The 24510-nt window shown below is 41.1% G+C and overlaps 4 protein-coding genes across 4 annotated transcripts; 3 read left to right on the top strand and 1 right to left on the bottom strand.

The window, feature by feature from the left end:
- Positions 1-87: 87 nt before the first annotated feature.
- On the top strand, positions 88-1356 carry EAE97_009686 (uncharacterized protein; the record flags this gene model as incomplete). Its single annotated transcript, XM_038880201.1, has 4 exons — positions 88-153; positions 307-425; positions 501-991; positions 1253-1356. 4 exons carry the CDS (start codon positions 88-90, stop codon positions 1354-1356), a joined length of 780 nt encoding a protein of 259 aa, XP_038728907.1.
- A 1014-nt stretch (positions 1357-2370) lies between these two features.
- On the top strand, positions 2371-5051 carry EAE97_009685 (uncharacterized protein). The gene is made up of 3 exons (XM_038880200.1): positions 2371-2563; positions 2622-4188; positions 4245-5051. Exons 1-3 carry the CDS (start codon positions 2551-2553, stop codon positions 4861-4863), a joined length of 2199 nt encoding a protein of 732 aa, XP_038728906.1. The 5' UTR covers positions 2371-2550; the 3' UTR covers positions 4864-5051.
- Positions 5052-9041: 3990 nt separating this feature from the next.
- Positions 9042-11767, bottom strand: EAE97_009684 (uncharacterized protein; the record flags this gene model as incomplete). Its single annotated transcript, XM_038880199.1, has 3 exons — positions 9042-11316; positions 11479-11619; positions 11754-11767. The coding sequence occupies 3 exons, from the start codon at positions 11765-11767 to the stop codon at positions 9042-9044; spliced, it is 2430 nt and encodes an 809-aa protein (XP_038728905.1).
- A 10559-nt stretch (positions 11768-22326) lies between these two features.
- Positions 22327-24014, top strand: EAE97_009683 (uncharacterized protein; the record flags this gene model as incomplete). The annotated part of the gene is made up of 4 exons (XM_038880198.1): positions 22327-22487; positions 22657-22903; positions 22962-23606; positions 23661-24014. 4 exons carry the CDS (start codon positions 22327-22329, stop codon positions 24012-24014), a joined length of 1407 nt encoding a protein of 468 aa, XP_038728904.1.
- Positions 24015-24510: the final 496 nt, after the last annotated feature.

The following is a 24510-nucleotide window of genomic DNA, read 5'->3' as shown; positions in this document are numbered from 1 at the left end:
CGGTTGGAAGTGTCTCATTATTCTCCAAGTTTCATTCATTCACATTCAGAAGTACTGATCTTATCTCTACTTCGTCTTCGTGTCAATATGGGAGATACATCAAAGAAGCCAGAGTTCGTTTTCGTGCCTGGAGCATGGCATAGCCCAGAATCTGTAAGATCTTCTATTTTCAGACCGATTCAATGATCTGGATGTTGGTATGCAAAATTGCAACTGTTTCAGCTGCTCTGTTGATAATTTGAAGGAGCTCTTCCGTCCAACGCAAACTTACTTCGCGTCTCCTTCTGACATTTTCTGCTTCAAAAGTTTAAACCCACCACAGATATCCTTGAAGCGAAGGGTTACAAAGTCCACGGCATTTCCCTAAAATCTGTGGGTGCATCTCCTCATCTCGAAGATTCCCAGCCAGATGTAGAAATAATCAGGTAATTCCTCTTCGTATACTCCCATCTCTTGTTACTTTCTCTCAATTTCCAACATACCATAATTACACACCTCAGGAACAAAATCGACTCTCTCCTCTCCACGTATACTCCCCTGATTCTCGTCTACCACTCCTATGGCGGAGTAGTCAGCTCGTCGGCTTTAGACACCTATATCGCCACCCTCTCTCCTTCAACCACCCCCTTCTCTCCTACTGACCTGATCCGCCGTTTGGTTTACATCGCTGCCTTCTGTCTCCCCAAATCCGCATCTTTGATGAGTGCCCTGAATCATAATCCTCTTCCCTGGTGGACTATCTCCCCAGATTCCAGAGCTATCACTTGTTCAGATGCTTATGGAATCTTCTATTGCGATGTTTCCAGAAATGAAGCACAAAAATATGTGGAGATGCTGAAGGAACATAGTTACAAGACTCTTGATTTGCCAGTGACTACAAAGCTGTGGAGACACATTCCGAGTACGTTTGTTGTTTGTGAAGAAGACAAGGCGATTCCTGTTGAAGCGCAGTTGGGGATGATTAGGGGAGCACAGGAGATTGCCGAGGGGAGTAAGTTTTGCTCATTTCTTTTTTATTGCTTCCTCTTGGACCACTTTGTTGCTCTGTGGTGATAAATCTTCATATCATGAGAAGAAGGGGTAGAGCTCCAGAAGGTAAAGTCAAAATCGTTTCCCAGGGTCACACTCCTCCAACTATGTATCATTCCTATTTCTACCTGCGCAACCTCCTCCATACTCAAACATCATTCTATTTTTCGATCATCCAGTTTCTCCCAGAACTCTCAAGAAACTAACCACAAATTTGTGTTAGGTTTCGGCACGATCGAAAGTACAAACGCCGGCCATAGCCCATTTATAAGCCAACCGGAATGGCTGGCTGAGAAATTAATAAAAGCCGCTGGAAATCCTATTTGATATAGCGTGCGTGGGATTTTAGACAAGTAATTTGGTGGCATTTTGGAAATATAGTCACAAGAGGTGAAGAAGGCTAGTGGCGAAAATAGCTCGGCGGTTCCATATAGACTCAAATTTCAGAAAGGTATTTTGGAATTCGGGGTTTGCAAAATGGACTTGAGATTTGGTGTTTTCATTAGACGATATGTTATGAACATGAGAGATGTTGATTGCAAGTCTTCCTACAGTGCACTGTATGTATACCAGTATAACAATTCAATAATATAAGATAAGTAGACAGTGATCGTCCTCTATGCAAGCGAGATCAATGGCCGAAACGAGTACCTATGAATAGTCTTTACAGCTCAATATCATTTAAGGCTTAGATGTGAACGAGATCTATTCAATTATGGGCTTTGGAGTAGATAGAGGCTAAACTATTGCTGTATTTTTCCAGAATTACCCGACTTGTTTTGTGGTTGACTCATGGCTTCGATTAATCAATGAGATTTAAATATCCACCCCTAGCCGCAGAGACGAAGGGTGTTAAAGGATGTTATAAATATGGGGGAATCCAAGATCACACGATGCCATACTGTTGACTGTACCAGCAGTATTCTTCATTTGTTGAGGGATATAACAACAAAAAAGTATCAAGTCTGACCATTCATAGGTAAGATCTTACATTAGATGCTGATTTCCCGTCCATGATTTGGCAGATGTTAACCGAGGGGGCACTCATTTTTTCCCCTAAAGATTGACGGCTCGCTCTAAAGGAAGTCATACCTACTCACTTAATTGTTAGACTTAGATCATGATGTCTATAATTGTATTAGGTTCAAATCAACTTGTGTATTTTAGTATGGTTATCATACAATCATCCATTACGTAGGTACTTATTTGTCTTGCTTGTCGTGGCAGAGTTTCGGTGAAGCGTCTGTTGCTGGGGCAACGCGATGTTTGCGTTTTTGCAGGTAGAGCTTCAACATCAACCAAAACTTTGACATGGTTTTAAGGTTTCGAAAAACATCAACCCAACTAACACTCACTTGAATTGGTATAGAACACTCCTTGAGGGAGCGGGAAAAGGTCTTGATTCTGTTAATACAGTTCTTTGCTTGTCTGATACTATCTTGCATAATCGTTAATTCCATTCTTTCTTCTTTTCTGTTTGTTGATATCTATTCTTTACTTGTATATCCTTCGACTGTGATCATGTCTGTACGAGGTTAGTATTTTCTGCAGAAATCAATCGAGTCTCATCCCAAGCTGACTCTCTGAATAAGTCGTTGCCAGGATACGTCCTCTCCTACCAAAGGAATTGGATAAGGATACCATCGTGCGCGCCGAAAGTAGTCAAGACAGCAAAACACCCAATGTCGTCCGGATACCGAATCCAAAAAATGAGTCGGAGGAATTTAGTTTCACATTCAATGGGGTCTACGATATGGGAACAACCCAAGAAGAACTTTTCACAAACGAGGTTGCGCCCACACTGAAATCATTGTTCCAAGGACTCGATGTTACACTCTTTGCATATGGAGTTACTGGAACGGGCAAAACACATACAATGCGTGGTGGAACAAAGTTGGCAGACCGTGGGATTATACCTCGATTATTGAGCGGAATCTATCGACGTGGACGTAAGGTTGCGAAGGATTCTGGAGAGAATACCTCTGTTACTGTTACATTGTCCTACTACGAAATATACAACGACAAAGTCTTCGATCTATTCGAGTCTCCTGACAAGCGATCTCTTGCTGGCTTGCCACTTCGTGAGAAGGATGGGAAGACAATAGTCGTTGGGCTCTCGGAGAGGTCTTGCAATGATCTCAAGGATTTCGAAAAGTTATATATAGAAGCCAACAACAACCGGAGCACAGCAGGGACCAAACTCAATGCGCAAAGTAGTCGAAGCCATGCCATCTTGATGGTCAAGGTAACGCAGATTACTGGCGATGCGACCTTGATCAGTACTGCATCAGCAATCGACCTAGCAGGATCAGAGGACAATCGGAGAACAGATAATGGCAAAGAGAGAATGATTGAATCTGCAAGCATCAACAAAAGTTTGTTCGTTCTCAGTCAATGTATTGATGCTATCGGTAGAGGTGACAAGAGAATTCCATACCGAGAATCTAAAATGACACGGATTCTCAGTCTGGGTCAAAATAATGGTATCACTATAATGGTTTTGAACCTTGCACCACTGCGGTCTTACCATTTGGATACTTTGTCTTCCTTGAACGTAAGTTCAAGAGCAAAGAGAATAGAGGTCAGGGAAATTGAGAATGAGGTTGTATTTACGCAGCCACCCAGGAAACCAGCCGGAGCTAGTATGCAACGACAGCCGTTAAGACCCATCACGAATTCGCATAACACTGTAGCCAACCCAGCACAAAAGGCTGACAAACCTGCAAAAGCTTTCTCTGTATATACAGATAAAAGTAAATCAACTACAGCTCGACCGTTGGGCAGCGCTCCATCACTCCGAGGATCGAATTCAAATAAAAAGCGGCCATCCGATGGAGTCATCGGCTCACGGGTTACCAAACTCGCCAGACCTGTGCCATCAGGGTTCAAATCGTCCACAGTTGATATCTCAGCCGCGAAGATTGAGGAAATGGTTGAGCGCAAAGTCTCTGAAATCCTCGCAAACCGCGCCTTAGAACAGACATCGAAAACCACACCCACCGAAATTAGTGAAGCAGTTCAGAAGAGACTCGAGGCCCTGGAAAAGAAAATTGATGAGAACTCGGCGGAAGATGCGAGATCTGAAGGTCTGAGGTTTCTGCTTATGGCGAGACAACACAAAGAGCGCGGTGAAGAGACTAGCGCTCTCAAGATGTATGAGTAGGTTTTCCCAGCTAATCTATTTCTACCAAGTAACATTGACTAATTCTTATCAGGATGGCACTTCCTTTCTTCCCAGGTCAAGAGAAACTGCTCAAGAAGATTGAGCATCTCAAAAGCAAAATTCAAGCAAAGAACACTGGTGCAATCAAGCATTCAGTGCCGGTAGATTCAGAAATGCGAAAGCCTACAGCTCCTTTTATACAGCTGAGAACACCCACCAGTTCATTTCAGCAAGAGGATGAAGAAGTACGGCCCGTATCAAGAAAAAGTTCAGAACCTGACGCCGAGTATGATGCATCTTTTGTAAATCAGGAGGAGAATTATGAGGATGATGATAGCTTTTCACACAGAGCCGCCAAGTCAAAAAAGACAAAGTCCAAAACGACAACCAAATTGCGTGTCTTCAACGACGAAGCTTCTCTTAGCCTGCTGGATCCTCCCACACCTCGAACAAGACATCTATTGGATATTGTCAACTCCAGAGATGTAGGAATGATCAGGGGTCTCTGCGGAGTAGGTCCCAAGAAGGCTAGAGATGTGGTTGAGTTTCTAGAGCTACAGAATGAGGATGATGGCGGTCAGATCAAAACTCTACAGCAGCTCAGAGCTGTCCCTGGACTAGGAAGCAAAACCGTAGAACGGGCGTATGAGGGGATTGCGTTGCTGGTTTGAACTATTTGAGGCAATTTGCACTTTAAGATTAGGATTGTCCTTGCATAAACGGCCCTTTTGGAGCGGTGTTGGTGGGAGTGGGAGTTTTAATGGATAGGTCATGAGAATTAGCGGGCATTTCTGGAATGGAGTACTGTTTATTGGATATTTTATGATAAGGATTATTAAACATGACTTTATTTTCTGCAGTCTGTCCTCGCCAATCGATCATATCAATCATATAAATGTCAAGTGCCATGTTAACTGCCGAACATTTCGTGGATACTCTCCGCGGAGATTTGATATAAGACTATTCATCAAAGTAACGCCGAAGTTGACTCCTCTCAATCCAGTGATCATGATCATGATTAGGATAAAACAGAAATAGTGATAAGTATTTCCCATTCCCGTGATATTCAGGAAAGAATAAGGAACAGAGAACCTCTTCCACATCAATTACTCACGTGATTACCTACACAGACCTACTGCTGTCTATAACGCCACTGAGTGCCGACAAAGGCGCATACATAGAAAGGATGGATCTGCTTGCACAAGTAGTGTATCTCACAACCGAGAATTTGAGCCACACTTCCATAAGGAGAAGTGCAGATCTATAAAAAAAAAAATTGTATCATGGCGCCGGCATATATAGCCGAAGAAGACAAGCGTCTTTGAAGTTTGCATATCCATACTCCGTGGAGAGGAAAGAGTTCGGTAGTGATCAACATGGTTGGTGCAGACTGATCTCGGATAAGTACAATAGGGGTCATGATCTGCATACTGGATTTTCGATCTCGAAATTTATTGCGCAACAAATCGGCGTCAAATCTATTTTTTTAATATTATTTTCTAATATTCTTTCATCAAATATATCTCAAATATCTAAAGGAAACTCTAAATTTGAGCCACAGTTCGCTTTTACAAGACCCGAGCAAACGAACATCCCCGCCTTATGCATGTTCTATCACATCGCACGGCGATCTCACGTGTCAGATGCAAAGTCTGGGACTATGTAAAAATGGCAATGGTGAGGGGTACCAAGATTGTGGCACCAGCTCAGCAGAGGCTTATCGGCTCAATATCCGAAGGAGGCGAGAAATAACGGTATTGCACATTCTTCACTGATCGTCGGAGCCGATGAAACCGTGCCACATCTAGACCGATGATTATCGTCATCCGGATTTTATCCATGAAAACAAGGCGTGTGCCACCTTCACAGCCACAATTTACACGTGGACACAGTGCTGTTTGTGAGGAAGGATGGGTGGCGAATCTGGAGAATTTTTCCCATGGCGGCCTAATCAGGCTGCGATAGGTTCTCTGGGCTACATGCAGGCTAACGATACATGGGGATCAAACCGATCGGCAGGATATATATACATTTACATATACGTACTAGGCAGCGTACATGCTGCTATATTCCAAGGTTGTGGTTGAACTGCATATGAGGCTGTCTTGTTATCCAATCACATATCTGAGGCTTGTGTCTGCGGCTTGGATCTGCGGCTTGCGTGGGATGGCTTCTCTTTTCCTGAACCTTAAATTATATACACACAAATCGAACAATGTCTACTGAGTAGGTAGGTGATTATCGACTTGTCCAAAGTAGGCTTACACGAGTTGATCGAACGCATACGAGCTATCCGGATTCCTTAGCTCACAGTATCAACAACACAAATAACAAATTGAAATTCCGTGAAGCCGATGTAGCTTCTGGTGATCAATCATCGCCGGCGCTCATTAAAGTTCACATGGTCTTGGCAGTTGGAATTCGATATACGTGTCCTTCCTTCTGTAGCCGCAATGCACAACGAGCATACACTCAATCGATAGTCCATGATTGGCATTGCGCGATTGTAGCTTGGTGTGTTGGGTTGATTCGCTTTGATCATGCAAGCCATAGGTTAGTATGGCAGCATTAGCACCTGCTAAATTTACCGCTTGATCACTTGATTAGTATTATTGGTACTAATTCATATCATGTTGACAAGATTCACATTCAAACTCCCTCAACCGCGCTTGTAAATTTGAGATATTTTAGCCGGATGAGATCAAGTGAGAGGAAAACTAGCCTGTCCCATACCATGTATATACTTACATCTAGGTTTAGATCTAGATATCCCTCAAGTCATCTTTTTGTGCTTTGACACGGGATTAGATGTTGAGAGCAAATGCTTGTTTCGGACCTACAAGTTCAGAAGCTCGAAAGCTTAAAAGCTTAAAAGCACAATATCTACCTAAAGAGAAGAGTAGTGAGCTATCAAAAGTGGCTAAGTTGTTCCTAGAGATAATTATAAGCTGTATAAAACGTGATGCATGTATCATCGATCCTATTTCCAAGAGAGAGGAATCTAACTTCTCATGATCATCTCCAAATACCTATAGATAGTATACCTCAAGCAAGGACGATTCTCATAAGTTCCTATCGTGCTTCATCCATTATCACCTTACGATGATAAGGCTCACATTTCTCAGCGGGAATGAGCTCGCTTGAGAGTTATAGATACAGCGTACCAGCCGACAACTAGCCAGTATGCGTAGCAGTTATCAAGCTAACATTAACTCTATAGACTATAAATCTCAATTACATATGTATTCAAGTCCCATCTGAGTATCAAGCAATACCGTCTACAAACCATGACACGTATATCTACCCAAAGTACCTAGGTAGAGAAAGGACACCTTACCTATCAACCATAGTTAGCATTCGATCCAAGCTTCTCAAAAAGATGGTTATCAACTCTCATATACTTAGCTGATAGCTATACCTCCAACTATCCCTCACATCATCATCACCCACCCCATCTACCACTCCATCCCACCCATTCCAAGCCAACAGCTCTCATAACCTCCGCCCATCTTCACCCCCAACCTAGCCCTTAACCCCCTCTCCCTCTCCCTCCTTCAACATCCCCAGAATCCAGAATCCAGAATCCAGAATTTCACACTCGCTTCTACATAGAATATAGATAGAATAAAAACATAATCACACCCCTACATCATTCTACCCTATATCTGCTCGCCTCACCTCCATCCTCATCCGCATCCCCATCATTTCATCTCATCTCATCATCTCATCATCTCATCCATCCATTCTTCCTCAAACCATTCATCCAAACCCTTTCCCATTTCCCATTTCCCATTTCCCATTTCCCATTTCCCATTTCCCATTTCCCATTTCCCATTTCCCATTTCCCATTTCCCATTTCCCATTTCCCACTTCTCGTCCTCCAGCCAAACATCAACATGCTCAACATACCATCTCACCCAACACCTACCCACTCGCAAAGCAAAGTGCTACCAAGTACTACCTACCTACACCTTAGTATTATCTGTGGCTAAGTACAGTGGGGCTAGTAACCAAAACCAAACTTGCCACTACCGGAAGATAGGCATATACATTTACTAAAACTAGTGTGTTACTTTAATCATCTATGCATGCCTACCCTACCTTATTTTCCACCTTAGCTAAAGCATTCGTAATTCATTAGTGCCAACGTTTCTTGGCGCCGTCATAACTCGGATTATTATCGGGAAAAAAATTCTATATTCATTGTCACCACGTAGTAGATCACTACCTATTGGGAACACAAGAAAGTAAAGGAATATTTGAATTTTCATTTTTATGCTGTGAAACCATGGCGACTGTATACTCAAAGTTTGCTGGTAGTCCTAAACAAACGTGCGCCCATGCCACCGTTGCCATCGAGGCCCATCTGTGTACCAAGTCTGAATATTACCCCAAACCCTATGAAAAAGAAATGGTTCGTTCGCATCGTGAAATTCCATGTACAAATATAACTGCGTCAAATATTGTGTTCGTATGGCTTTTGAGGCCGTGAAAAGAATTATGAAACGCTTCAAAGATTCTCCCGATAGAGACAAATGTGACAGAATACGAAAGCTCTCCCCCGCTCTACCCCTTCCCAATCCGTTTGAGATCAGATCTCGAATCTGTCTCTCAACATCTTCCATTGATGTATATGCTTCTTTCCTAAACACGGTCGTCTTGGAGGTGATTTGGAGCAAAACAGTTCATGTAGGAATGTGGTATCTCAGAAAACGACAATGACGCCCTTCAAGCCCAGTCCCGACCCAATCCTAGATCCTTAGATCCATAACAATTACACGACCATTTCCTCCTGGTCTATGGGTATAATAAAACAAGTGATAAAGGAAAGGTTAATTAAGTAGGTTGATTAGAAAAATAGCTTCAATTCGTATCCTTCGCTGTGGACAACGCTTTGTGTCGCGCCAGCACTGTCGCTGTCCACAGTGAGTTCCATCTCCCATTCGCGTTTGACTGGTGCTTGACTATTGTGAACCTCTAGGATAAGGTCTTGGCCTTCAGACAGCTCGCGTACAACATCGTCATCCATTTCGACCTGTAAACCGTTTTCAAGCACATGAATAGTGCGCATGATTTTCGTAGGTTCCAAGTTCCATTTCGTGGCAATGGCGCTAGTGAAATCTTTGAGTGAACGTTGCATCAAGTAGATAGCTCGGTGATACTCGTGTTTAGCTGGTTGGGCTGGGTCTCTACGGAGTACATAGAAGCAAGCGACAGGCTTGATAGGTTGTTCAACAGGTGGATTATAAGAGGGATCAACTCCCAAAGCCTCAATCCAACTACTTAAGCTACCAGTATCGTCTGACTTGGGGACCTTGGTTAGCTGATCTGGCGGGCTCGCTAAATGCTGTGGATTTTGATTTTGGAAGTCTCCTGGTGGAACGTTGTGGAAGTCATTCCAAGTGGAGATATTAGACGCGGGTGGCGCAGCTTGGGAGTGCAATGAGATTGAACTTGGCGAAGGGGAGATGATAGAAGAGGTACCAGTAATCGAGCTACGCGCGCTGCTCCTCGCCGCCCAGGTTGCGTTGTCTCGAGAATTTACTTTGGTCAAATCGAGTGGCTCACCCGCCAAAGCCACCGGGAAAAGATCAGGGTCGTCCTGTTCCGAGCCACGCAAGAATAGTACGCTATTTGGTCGTGTACTTTGAAACATATCTGAGTACTGCGAAAGTCTTTCCTGGAGGTCCTCTTCGACCGGAGCTCGTCCACCTGCAGAAGAAGCAGAAGACATGGACCAAGTACGTTTGTGCTTTTGAACCTTGCCAGGTCGCTCACTCATTTGTGCCTTTGCAGTTGAGCCTCTCTTTCGCTTCCCGAAATCTTTCATGCCAGTCTCTGCCTGGCTTATTTGTTGCTTCAGCTTATCAATAGTCTTTCTGATATGCGCAATATCGTTGGATAATTTCCGCTCGGCCCCATGATCTCTGAAGAGCTTTACTTTGCAGAAAGCTACCTCAGAAGCCTCCTTGACATGTGGGGAACCGGAAGACAAGGTTTCGGTTTTGGCGCAAAATCGAACGGGAATACCCTTGACTCCCTTTGAGTGGCTGAAGTCCGTGGAAAGAAAGTTGAAGCGGACAGCGATGTTGCATTCTGGGACACAGTTGGCCGCTGGAGTCCAGATTACAGAGAATCCATCAAAAGAAGCCGTATCCAGCTCCATGCGCGTTCGCTTATCGTCACTTTCACCAAGCTGCGTGGATTCAACATATTCGACCGCTTGGAGCTTTCCACCACGTTGATGAGCCTCGTTAGTACCTCTTCCTTCTTTCCATAACTGCCAGCATGAAGCAGGTCGTTGTCTCTGCTGTTCATCTTCGAATGAGATACGTACGAATGTTCGGTAACGAGTTCCTGGCTGAAGTGCATGGCCCGCTTCAGTATCCAAAATAGAGACCGAATATGCTTGTCCTTTGTTGAGATATGTCACTGGAATCTCTTGCGGATTTTTAACCATCGCCGTTGGCGCGTTCAACACAGCCTGAAAACGAAATTTCTCGGCAAATGGAGAAGCTGATCCAGGCATAGCCATGTCGTACGAGTGTGGCTGGAATGTCAAGGGAGATTGGTGCATCACCCGTTCCATTGAACCAAGTGGTCCTTCGTCATCATCCATAGGAGATCCGTCATGGTCCATTGTTTCGTAACCAGTGTCCTGATGGATGAAGGAAGATGGCGCGTATGAGGTTGGCTGCTGTTGCGGTTGATGATGATGAGAATGTGCGAAAGGGTTGAAATCATGAAAATCGTGGGTAGGAAAATTAGGCATGCCCATCATTGTTTCTGTATGGAGACCATCTGTAGTGGTAGGGATCGAAAGAGGAGGTCCCATTCCCATGCCCATTCCCATGTTCATACCCATGCCCATGCCCATATGAAGATCTCCAGCTTGAGGATGGTATACAGTATTCGTTCCTCCCGGTGTCAAAGTGTACGGGCCTGGTGTGGCATTGACAAAGGATGATGACGGGAATCCGAATGAGTTGGAGTCAAAGTTGGAGGACGATGATCCCAATAAGCCGGGCGTCCATCGCCATGCGGCAACATCATCTCGGGCTCTGGGTGTTGGGTCTGGATCATGTATCTCTTTACCTGTATCTTCAGCCCCTACGCTGTGGTGTCTACATTGAAAGATGCATTCATTAGCTTACATACATGATGAACAGAAGCGCGAATAATGAGGGAAATGACAGATTATTAAACTTTTAGCTTTAATGCCAAAAAAACAACTCAAGATGTAATGCAAATTTTGTAGAATTGTGATGAAAAATTGGGGTACTTGCCTGCCTGATCCATCCGCAGGCCCAAATGTAGGCGCAGTTACCTTATCGATCTGCTTCCCAGAAGGGTTGTTTGAAGAGACGAGCTCTGGAAAGTGTTTTCGAAAGTCGGTGATGAACTCATCGCCGGGCTTTTGAGATTTCCTGATTGAATGTGGTGAGCCTGATCCACGAAATATTCACACCAAGTTGGCTGTGGCAGTAATGTACATGTACGAAGCGCAAAACGATGCGCCGAGCCGAAGAGCAACATGCAAACGAGAAAAGAATCAGCTTACCTATTGCGAAACATTTGGAATGGTGATGGTTGAGCTATTCAAAGCTCTTTTTATTGAGTATTTGAGAGAGTAAAGGAGTTCCCTCCCTTGGTGAAGAGAGCCGAATGCAAAGAATTAATAAATACGTGGACTGTTGTGTCGAGAATTGAGCTGAGGAAGAAGTGGAGGGGTAAGCATATGGGATTTGCTCAAGTTCGGATAGCGAGCGTAATGGGAATTCACTCGTTTACCTAGTGGAAATCACCTATCACCTATTAGGTATTGATTGACTTTTGTGACTCTCGAAGTGAAACTATGTATAATATGAATGATATGATATGATATGATTGATATGATGTGACGTGACGTGACTTGATCTGAGTCTGATATTATGTGGAAGGAGCGACGACGATAATAATTTTTTTTTCGAGGATAAGGGTGCGAAGTCCTGTGTGTGGGAGGGATAGTACAGTATTTAATATCTCATGCTCCGTAATTGATTACTTAATTTTATCAAATGATGATGTTGACTTTATCTAAAATGAGCAGAGTCATATATGTAGGCTGGTAGGTAGCTGGAGGTAAGCAGGTATGGTATGGTATGGTATGGTATGGTATGTAGGAAGGTGGGAAGGTGGGAAGGGGGGAAGGGGAAGGGGAAGGGGAGGGAAGGGGGAGAGGGGAATTATAGGTTCTGGGTCATGGATTATGGGTAATGGGTGATGGGTGATGGGTGATGGGTTATAGGTTTTAATATTTTTTATGAAATTCGCATAACGGAAACTTCCTTGAGGCTACTGTAGGTACTTGTGAACCTTTGCTTTTCTTTTTGATGGAAAACCTAGAATAGACATGGGATTGCATGGATTAATTTTGGTAAGTCTGTAGTCTGTTGGTATGGGTCCGTCTTCCACGCGAAAAGGAAAGATATAATAAGTAGGTAGGAGGTAGGAGGTAGGAGGTAGGAGGTAGGTAATAGGTAATTAACAATAATAATAATAGTAATATAATTATAAATAAAAAATATAGATAATATCAACAATGTCAGTAAAATGATTACCAGGTATACACTACCTACGAGTACCGTCCAAAGTATCTTCATAAGCGTATCGTTAACTCACTGTTAGTCTGTATATCGGTAGGCCGGCATACTTTGTACTATCTGTACCACTGGCCGTGAGAAGCGTTCAACATCGTATAACTGCTGAAATTCCTTTCCATCGATATCTAAGCGCCTCTCTGATAAAACTCATTATTACTCCTTCCAATATAGTAGTAGGAGGAGTGCCTAGACCTAGACCTAGACCTAGACCTAGCATTAGAACAGAGACTATTTGAATGAATGAGGATCTCAAGCCAAAGCACCTCAGCTGATTACTACTCAATTAGTTCTAGATCCACCACCACTACTACTACTACCTTAGGTCCTTCCTTCCCACCGAACCATATCAAAACTACCTCTACCCAAGGACGACTTTTGACCCAAACAGTCCACATCTCTCTAGCACTCAAATCGGCTTCAAATCAAGCGCATTCTCGCACTTACCGGTATCACACTCCCACTCCCATTCACATTCAGGTGTTAATAAAGCAAATAACAAAGAGCCCGTGTAGTGAGTCTGTCTATCCATCGACCTTAGCCGTCCTCCGTCTCAAGCCTACCGTGCCTACCTACCTAAGTATATTCACGAACCACCATAACCGAAACCCATGTCAACGGTACCACGAATGAAATGTAGAAGCTTAATGTGATCACATCATCGGTGGGCCTTGAGAGCAACTACAATATGAGAACGAATCAATGAATCCATCAATCAGTGAATGAATGAGTGAATGAAATGTATGAATGTATTACTCCATACAGCAAAGTTATTTCCCTTATTATTCCTTGTCATTTCTCATTGTCATCCTCTCCCCAATCACCTCACTCATCCTCTTTTTTTTCTTCTCTCTTTCTCTGCTGGGATCTTTCATGCAAATTATATTCCACTTGGACTCCTTGGGTCGGGTCAGTTGTTTGTTGCTGGGGGTGGCTAAAGAAAGTTCTATCCACAGAGTACCCAGGTACATAGAGCGGAGCTTTTGCCTTAATGAGGTCCTCGGACGTGGAGAGACGACGTATTTTCATGGTGTCAAAGCGGCATCCATCAATATTCTCATTATCATCACCGATCTATCTCATCAGCCACAGTCACCTATCCAATCAAGAAATGATCAGCACTGGATCGATTGAATCTCAAATGTGGCGAAAAGTATTATCGACCCATTTCAATTTCTCCGTTCTTTCAAATGGTCGCTATCTTTTTTTCCATTTGTGAAGTATCAAGCCACATTGGCTTGTGCTTGCTAAGAATTGACACTCTCGCACTCAAGACCATTACGGTCAATGAAATATCTTACCCAGGTACCGGATGCTGGGTATCATTACTTCTTCTCGGTCCCAATCGAGAATCAAGGCTAAACCCAATTCTGCTTCATATCCGTGTAAATTGTGTCGCAACGGAACGTGATATTATTTTCCGATCCTGATCCCACCTGCAAAGAGCGTCTACATATCGAAAGTCTGGAGAGATTTCTGCTTTCGGAGATCGGCCCCCTTTTACCTTTTGATTCTTTGCCCCAAATGAGCTCGCTCGTACCATTAGTACATGACCATCAGATTGGTTCAAACCTAGCCAATGTCTTTTACATTGCTAACTCGCATCCTCGCGTCTTATTGTATTTTATACTCTATCGCCATATCATAATAAGGCCATCAGTTCATCTTGGTTCTCCCGGTTCTCTCATTAGATCATATGTATACGTGCTTTCGGAGCATCTAACTATTGCCATCCTATCACCGTAGATGAATCTGACAATTTTAACCCTTCCAACAGTCCTTAATCTCAAGAATCTACGTTGTTTCCACTTCTGGGACTTGCAGGCGCTTTAGCCAAACAAATCATTCTGTCAATCTCTTTGTCTTCTTGCGTCCATCCCATTGGTTTTAATCATTTTTCAGTCTGGACTGTTCCAGATAATCTTTTCATAGAGTTTTTGCATAGCCACAGCCACGATCTCTCCTGCATAGAAGAGGAAACCAAAGGAACTCAAACTCTCTAGCGAGCCGTACGAGCCACAAGTCGATCAACGGGAAGTTTATCGAGCCGAAACTCTAGTACCAAAAGATTTCTCCTTAGTGGCGTTGTGGCAGATCCATCCACCTATTGCACCGGAGATGAGGTGCAAGCTTCATGCCTTATGATCTTAGACACTTTAGATATTATGATCTCCAGGGAAAGATGGCACAACGGCACTACAACACATTAATCATAATTCGCGTAGTACATCATAGGCTGACGCTGATATAGGTCAGGTATCGTTCCGGTGCTGGGAAGATAATCAGGGTGTGCTGTCTTGATTGCCCAGTGTGAAGAAAATTTTACCTAGCTGTTAACAGATGCTTGCATACTCTGTCGTGTCACCTGCCGCGGCTCAGAATTCATTTTCTCCATACGTTCATATGCTCCAGAGCCCAGACTTGACTGCATACAGCATTAACCTAGCTACAATCTGCTAGTGAGATAATGAGATGATGGGATGATGGGATAATGGGGGTTGTTTCGATCATCCTCAGATACGAGCTCTCATAGGCTATTCAAGCGTCTACGAGTTCGACTGACAAACGCCTAGTCTACTGCAGTTGAATGAGTTTCACTGCTTCTCATTGGATTATAAGGATCGAGGGGGAAATGTGACCTTCGTTCTCGAGTGCACAGCCACAGCTATCACATTAGCTCCATGATGCTCTCGGACGAAGGCATACGAATCAGAGGTCAGTAACGGATTATGGCACTACCTATTATCAAGCCTACTGTGGCGTAAAACCGTGGCGTAACTGATCAGTAATCTTTCTCCGGGATATCGTGACAATGTCTTCCTAGCAGCTTTCACCCGCATCCACACATGAATACCCTTCATTGAGATTACGTTCGATTCTTGAGTTTCTTTGGTCGTTCGTCCTTCCATCCTTGATGCTCTTAACACATTTCAATTTTATTTTATTTTACCTCGGAACCTCCGAACCCCTCCTTGTTGTGCCCTCATCCAAACCATAATTACCGTTTCTCTCTTCAATCTCCATACGATACCACTAAATTTTAGCTCGATTCCCGTGCACCGCTGGCTTGGTGTCAAGCATGGAGCCGAGCGCAAAAAGTGAACGGCCAAATAAGTGCTGCACTTGCATGAAACGGAATCCGCATCTAACCTACCTCAAACGCCAACGTGATACATTCCACAGCTACGGCTTGATTAGACTACGTAAGCGTCTGTCTAATCGGTACATCCCGCCCTTATCCTTTTATGCCTCTTCACTTTGCCAATTCTCCATGCGCGACATCTTGCCATTCTATAATCGTGGTCTGCTGACTTTACGATAACGTGGTTTAACAGTGGGTCGGCCATATCAGTGGATTGGCTATTTTTATCCTAAATTATTATTTTATATTCAATATACATTTTCCTTATAATTAATTATAAAAATTTATTTCAAAAAAGTATATATAATCTTAGCTATTTAAATTATCAAATCAAATAAAAAATTAATAATTCGAAAAGTAATTTAGTTCTATTATATATCTCAATTTATATTAAATAATAAAATTCGAAATAAATCTAATATAATTGAGAATTGAAAACAAAGGTATTTATTTAATATATACTTAATATAAATAATAAAGGATTTTCATTTAAATTTAAAATAATAATAAATATAATAAATTATATTTTTGAATTAAAAGATTTAAAATGTATTAAGAATTTTTAGATATATTGATTTATAAAGTATTAAATCAGATTAAAAATATATTTTTAATTATATTTATAATTTTCAAAAGGTTTTTTATAAAAATCCTAAATTTATTAAAAAATAATTTTAATTGATTATAAATATATAAGCGAAATATAATATTTTGAATAATAATTTTTATAATTTCAATAAAACAAGCTTTATAATAGATATAATATACCCCGGAATAATAATAACTAATATTAAACGAAATAGCAGAAGTAAAATAATATAATTAAATAATAGAGAATAGATTATAATAATTATATTATCATGAGGTGATACTAGCCCTTCTCGTCCTGTTCTATTTTGCTATATATATGAGAGTAAGATAGAACTTTCAGTTCTATCTCCTAGTCTTTTGAGCTTTTAGTTTAATAATAAAGCTTCTAAATACTTCCAAAAGTGATCCTATAATATTAGATAGAATTACTCTTGGTTATAAATATAAAATTATATAAAGAATTCATTTATAGCTTACAGGCCTTTATTAGTCTGAGGACTAGTATATATAGATTCTATTTACTTGAATATCTAAGACATTAATCCTGAAATCTTCTAGTTAGATAATAGTATGGAGATTATACCTTAAGAAGAGAAATAGTATTACAAGATGATACTAGCCCTTCCCATTCTATTCTATTCTATTCTATTATATATATAAAAATAAGATAGAACTTTCAGTTCTATCTCCTAGTCTTTTGAGCTTTTAGCTCAGCGATAAAGCTTCTGAATACTCCTAGAAGTAATCCCGTGACATATATATAATAATAGAAAGAATGAAATTATATCCTTATTTCTAGTAATTTAAGAATAGATTTATCTTTCCAATTGATATATCAAAATCGTTTTTTTTGTAAATTAAACTATTAAACCTATATTTAATAAAAAGATAAATAATAAAACAAATTTAAAATAATTAAAATATTTTGATAAATATATTAAAAACTAAAGAAAGAATAAATATTGAATATTAATATTAAATAGATATAAAAACTATAAATCAAAAGCTTTTCAAATATATTATAAAAAGAATAATATTATATATTTAAATTTATTATTATATTCAAATTAATAGATTTATTAGAATATATATTAATTATATTTCAAAAATTAATTTTTTTATAGTTTTTAAAACTATATATAAAGAATCAATTACTTTTCAGAATATAAAATTAAAATTTCAAAGAATAAATTTAATCCTATTTAATTCTAAAATTATATTCTCGAAATTAGATATTTGAATTTGTATACTTATTTCCCTCCTTTTTGATTTAAATTAATAGATCTCTTAAACCCTTTATAATCCAATTAAAGCTTTTTCTCAATTAATATTAATTAAATCTTAAATAGCTTATTATTATTCAAACTCCTTTATATCTATATTTGAGATTATATTAATTTTAGCTAAAGATATAAAAAGATTAGTTTATAAAAATATACTTTTGAATATAGAGATTTATATACTTCAAAAAGCAAATAAGATATTAAATAAATATTAATATACAAAAAAAACTTAAATATATTAAAAAGAAATATTCATCAAACAAAAAAGCTTTTGATATATTATTTTAATAAAAGATCGATATTCAAATTCAATATAATAAATATCAAAAAAAAGAAAAATTCTAATGAAAACCCATTTTCATTTGATATTATGATAAATATAGAAAAACAAAGTATAATATAAGAATTTATTAAAATAATATAATAGATTTTAAATTATTAGAATCTTTATAATTTCAATTGATTAATTTAGTTATTATTAAATAATATAGCTTTAGAATAATATTCGAGGTAAAAATAATCGATCTACTAATATAACCGACTCACTATTAAAGTACGTTATATCGGTAGGTATATATGCTATATACACTTGTAAGCAAGTTCACACGGATATGCACGGGCAGCATAGTAATCCGGGGTTACCCGACCAGATGTATTTTATTGTATAAGAGAAAGTCAAATATAGTACGCAACATCTACTACAGTCTAGATCTAGATGCAGCTTTCGCTTAGAAGTCAAGCTGTGGAAGCTTCGCGAAGAATATCCGTCCCCATCTTATCTCCTTCCTGCGATATGAGTTGTCCACTCCCAAAGTAGTGTTAAATTGTCGATACTGCATCTAGTCGATCAAAGGTACCAATATCAAGTGGTTGAAGGCGATGCATCTGCCGGTTTGAATTTTCAAACCATCAATCTGTTCCACGGGCGCGCTATACCACTACACCGCTGGCGGCGGTGGATAGAAAGATTTCAGCCACAGGCCGCCCTTAATTAGGACCAGGGTAAGTTTTCAAGACATTTGCCCTATAGCAGTGGGTACTTGAACAATTCTCGACATCTAGAATACTCAAGCCTCGCGGATGTTCTCCAGAGAAGGATCGTTCCGCTGTCATTTTCGTAACATATTCTTTTCAGCAGTCAAATAAATTGCCACGTCGAGATCCGAGAAACAGCATTATCGCCAATAATTACATTGTCACCGATATACGAGGCAAAATTGCTCGCGCATCAACAGTATCTACGTAACCGTTATTTATCAGCCATTAGATCATCGCTCACAACAATATATAACAATATAGACCAAAGCACAGCACGAAGTACAAATGGCACATAGATTCATCAAAATGGATTCCTATTACTACAAATTCCACCTGGACCGAAGTTTTTTTCATCCTTTCATCTCATTTTTGGAGATTTGTTTATTTATATGTATTACGGATCTTCGATGTCATCGATATCTAATTCCTGAATAAGAGAGGATTTTCACCTCGTCTTATCCGCTGTTCCGCCTATCTTATTTTCTGAAGTATAGACCCATATAAATGACGTCAGTAATGCTTGTCTAATGGAGCACCTCGGAAGTGCACAACCTTCAAAAGTGTTTGGGAAGATTATATGCACAAGAACTTTTCATAACATTTACCCGACAATACATCGATTTGATTGGCCGTTCTCTCACATCAATATCCTAATTAAAGCGTGGAGGTTAAAATCAAGCCGTTACTCAATGATACAACAATTATATAAACTATTGGTTAAGGAATTATTTTATCCGTAGAAAAATTGTTTCCAAGTTACGATACGATGCTTCCACGAGCCTTCCTTCTACTGCAATGCTAAAGGCTCTCAATGTGTTCTCTTGTAAGACCGTGGAGGACCCCACGATCTTACTCTTGCCAGCGCCGCCGTTATCAATCTTTTCTATCGTCCGTAACACTTGAATTTGATCAACACGAGTTTCGGCTTCACCGAGAAGGAGACTCTGCATACATCATTGACATTCTATGTGTGGCCTTAGTAGTTAATGAGCCCAGGTCAAAATACATGATGAATATCGCAGTTGTCATTTGGTGACACTGCAGACAGTCACGGTATATGGACGGAAAATCGGCACATGTCGGTTGGGTTGCATGTTTTTAGACCCCGAATTTTGATTCTTGGCAATAGTTTGCATAGGAAGTGTTGTCGAATCATTTGGAATAGAGGTAATAGCCCAGGCTTCAGGATCATACGAGTCCATGTTGTTTGGAATCGGGACTCGGAACACGAGATCTCTGGCGTGGGTGGGATTCGGTGGCGGGAGGGTGGAGGAACTTCCTCTGTGTCCGCATTGCATTTTATCCGAGTCAATGTACTCGGAAGAAAGCAATATGCATTAATACTTTACAAGACTCGGAATTGTCTTTTCTTTGATTGGAGTCACCGTCCAAGCTTTAATATCGTACAAGGTCTGTTATCTTTTTCGAGGATAGGACTCGGAACACAAGAACTCTTCCCCTTCCCCAGCCCTTGTCACATTACAATCAGAAACTGGGCCTCGAACATGTGCTCGGGCCATCCTCGAATGGCATTGCCTGAGAGAGCTGTCTGGGTTTCATTTATGAGAAATCTGAGAAGAGGATGAAACGAAAACATTGGTCTCTTGACACGATTTGAGCACGCATCATTATAATACTCCATTGTCATTATTAGTTTCACTGAGTAGCTACAGAGAGGGACGGCCCGCGAGCGAGTTTAGAGCGTCCGCAATCACCTGCTTTTATGAATTTGCTTGGCATTTGACGAGCTGGCGTTTCAGAATCACTGTGTTTCAGACTGACTTAGTTTATGTCAAGGTGTTCAATAGTCCGGAGTGCAGTCCAAATAAGAGCTGCTAGTACTGAAATACTGTTGACAATTGTGAATGAATTTCCGGCTCTCAAGAATCAAAACGTCCAGACGGACCAAATTATACATAGGAATTCAATATACGTTTTCTTTTCACGGCATCAAGAACCATTTACTCCCTAAATGCAGGCTGGGAAGCCCTCATCTCCTTGTCATCACTAGATATAGAGGTGTCATCTCCTTTCTTCCTTCTTCTATTGAAATATCTACATCGTTCTGATTGACTGCCGGGTGATGAATTAATGTGCAACTTTCTCACTTGCAATTCCTCAAACGTTGCCTAAAGTTGGATCTTATCAAGCAGAAAATAGCTTGATCCTTTCATTCGAGCCCTCTTTCAATATACGTGGAAGTATTGGAATATATCTCTCCGTTCAGCCGAGTATTTGCCTTGCCTAACCGATGGGCCTGGTCAATGACAGTCACGCGCAAGGAGCCAGGTGGCCACATCTAGGAGCTGCTTTGCGGCTGGATATAATATAGTGGCCCTCGATTCAACTGGGCTGCATACTTAATCCAAAGTCGAGAATACCCGGGGCTCAGGGGTCCACTTGCGAATAGAACCTTGGAGTTGGCGGCTTGATACAGTCTAGTCAACGTGAACTAACATGCATAAGAATCTACTATAGGAAGAGGACGATGGGGTAGGCCAACCTTATCGCGGGGGCTCTTTACAAATCCGCTCGCGGCTGAATTTAAGAACTTCCCGAACCGGGGAAATACGTAAGAAAGATGACCAGCAAATACTAAATAAGAGACTCTATAAGTTTCGAGAACAGCGACAGTAAATGGCAATCTCAAAAATGCGGTACGAATCTTCTATGGCTGCTGATACTAGGGATCTCAAATCCTCGATACAAACCTCGAAAGCAGTCTAAAACATGTAGGTCTCGTTATGAAGTCACTTGGACTCCAGGCGGCACAGTTTCGGGGAGGTCACCAGGGCTCATTACGAGGGTTTGGGAATTGGGAGCAATGAAGACTTCATCGAGATAGAAGAGCAACAGTGCTGCTTAGCTCTTTTTTCTACGTAAAAATCCATATGATGCTGTGAATCATCAAAAATTGAACATGATTAATGTATTGAAATCAGATTTGATATCAGGATGTTGTTCTTGTATTAATGACTAGAAGGTCATAACCGAGCGGGAGTCATGGCGTACAGGAAGAAAAATCTTTGGTTTGATATATTCGATAATTTGGTTTCAATTTCGCACGGTTAATCGTATAGATAATAAACAACAAAGTGTCATATCATTCTGTCTTCTTGTTGTTTCTTGATCCACGTTACTTACCTTTATACAGAAGTTTATATCCTCGAATTTGCGAGATTTAAACGCACCAATCTTTCCCTTTAGATGTTGCACCTGTTGTGATCATTTCACCCTATCGGCTCCTTATCGTAAGGCCCCTAAAATAAACGTCACTCCCGTACCAAGGATTTCTCCATCTTAAACATCCATCCACCTGCTGTACAACCAACCAACCTTCAAACACCAAATTTGAAAATCATTTCCTTCCTTCAAGCTTCTGCTCGACATACCAGAATAATATAAGATTCTTTAATTGTTATCTAATCCGCATCTTCAAATATGGCATCTACATCCTCGGGTTCCTCTGCATTTAATCCTTCACCTGCTGCATCGACGGCCCCCTCAACTGCCTCCGAGTCGTTACCTACATCCTCCGCGGTAGCGGAGAAACCACCAGATGATGGCTCAAAACTTAAGATGTTCTTGGGCATTCTGCGAAAGTAAGTTGATGTAATTCTGCGCATCTTTGCTAAAAGATGTTCATAAAGATCACACCGCTATCAATGCAACAAAGTGTGGCTTCAGCCTCTCAAGCAACCTGTGGACACTTCGCAGATATCTATACGTTTCGGATAGTCATGACTGACATTTCTTTCTCTTTTCTCATAGGTTTATTGGAGTGGCAGATATTGCTTCTGTTCGATTTAGTTTGCCGGCCCAGTTATTAGAACCAACGCCCAATCTCGAGTATTGGAATTACCTCGATCAACCGAATACATTTGTGGCAATAGGAGACTCGGATGATCCATTAGATAGAATGCTGGAAGTCTTGCGATTTTGGTTCACGAAGGATCTGAAATATGTGAAAGGAAAACCTTGCAAGCCATACAATTCTACTCTTGGGGAATTTTTTAGGGTAAGCAGCTGCAGCTAAATGGAAAGGTCGAAGTGGGGAATACTGATCTCTCGAACAGTGTAATTGGGAAGTCGAAGATTCACAACCAGCTATAGAGACGGGTAAATTAAGCACAACTAGTGCTTCGTCTTCGAAGAAGGCTACCCCTATGTCATCGACTAATGCGTCGAATGTCACAATTCCCAAGCCGAAATCGGGCAAAAAAGTTCGAGTATCGTATCTGACGGAACAAACTTCCCATCATCCACCCGTCTCCGCATTTTATGTCGATTGTCCGGAAAAGGGTATTTCGGCCCGGGGTTTCGATCAAATATCGGCAAAGTTCACTGGAACGAGTATTAAGGTTACGCCAGGGGAGCACAATTTGGGTATCTTCATCAATATTGAGAGGAGAGATAACGAACAATACCAGCTCACACATCCGGCCGCCCATCTTGGGGGGCTTTTGCGTGGAACTTTAAGTGTTACCGTAGGAGACCAGTGCTACATCAGTTGCGCTCAAACGAAGATCAAGACAATCTTACATTATGTTGAAGAGGGATGGTTAGGAAAGACACAGAACAAAGTGGAGGGAGTAGTATTCCGCTACGATCCAGACAATGATAATAAGACTAGGATAAAAGATGTTCCTGATAAGGATGTATTAGCAAGAGTATCTGGAAACTGGAAGGACAAGCTATACTTCAGTTTGGGGCCGAAGGGCGTAAGTATCCCATTTCATAAAATCAGACGATAGGCACTGACTGAACCTTATTAGGACAACCAAACTCTCCTAATAGATCTCGCGCCTCTTCAAGTAGCACCAAAGATTATTCCCCCAACAGAAAAACAGCTACCAAACGAATCTCTCAAGTTCTGGTCAGGCGTCACAGAAGCCATTCACGGTCGACAATTTGCCCGGGCAACAGCCCTCAAACAAGAATTAGAAGAAAGGCAAAGAGAGAAAGCTAAACAACGACAAGAACAAGGCGTTGATTGGCAACCGAGATTCTTCACAGGTTCGGTTACACCTTTAGGTAAACCGGATTTGACAGCCGATGGAAAAGAGGTTCTACAAATGTTACAGCAGGGAGAATGGGATTTGAAGGAGAATGAAGTCACAGGTGCTTAGAATGCATGCTCCGGATGAGATGTCTTTTTTCTTTCTTTCTGGTAGCTGGATTGGTCTTGGATGATACGAAAGGAAACGAGATAGCTCTTTGTTGATACTCTTGATACTTGATACGTATACACATACATTATCACATCACATACATGAATGGGAGAAGAAGGGAAAGGAGATGGCGATGTGGCATTCGTTGCTTTAGTTCGTTACTTTGTCGGATACGGGGTTCGGGGAACTTATATTTTGAGCACATAACATAGACGTTTCCTTCTGGTTGGTTGTGGAAATTGTGTAATTGGGGATAGAGAGCAGAGGGAAGAAGCGGGGAGGGCGGGGTGGGACTAGGAGTGGGAGTGGGGTTGGCATTGAGAGCGGAGGGTAGAGGTAGGCACGGAGTAGAGAGTGGAGAGCGGAGAGTAAAGGAAGAGTTTGAATATACAGTTGGGGTATACAATACACACATACACATACTATACCAGAATCATATTTTGTTATTAGGAAA

This window comes from Botrytis byssoidea (assembly GCF_014898295.1).
Source record: "Botrytis byssoidea strain MUCL 94 chromosome Unknown BBYS_023, whole genome shotgun sequence".
Taxonomy (NCBI): Eukaryota; Fungi; Ascomycota; class Leotiomycetes; order Helotiales; family Sclerotiniaceae; genus Botrytis; species Botrytis byssoidea.
The sequence above is the reverse complement of the archived record's forward strand: the minus strand, read 5'-3'. Positions and strand labels throughout refer to the sequence as shown.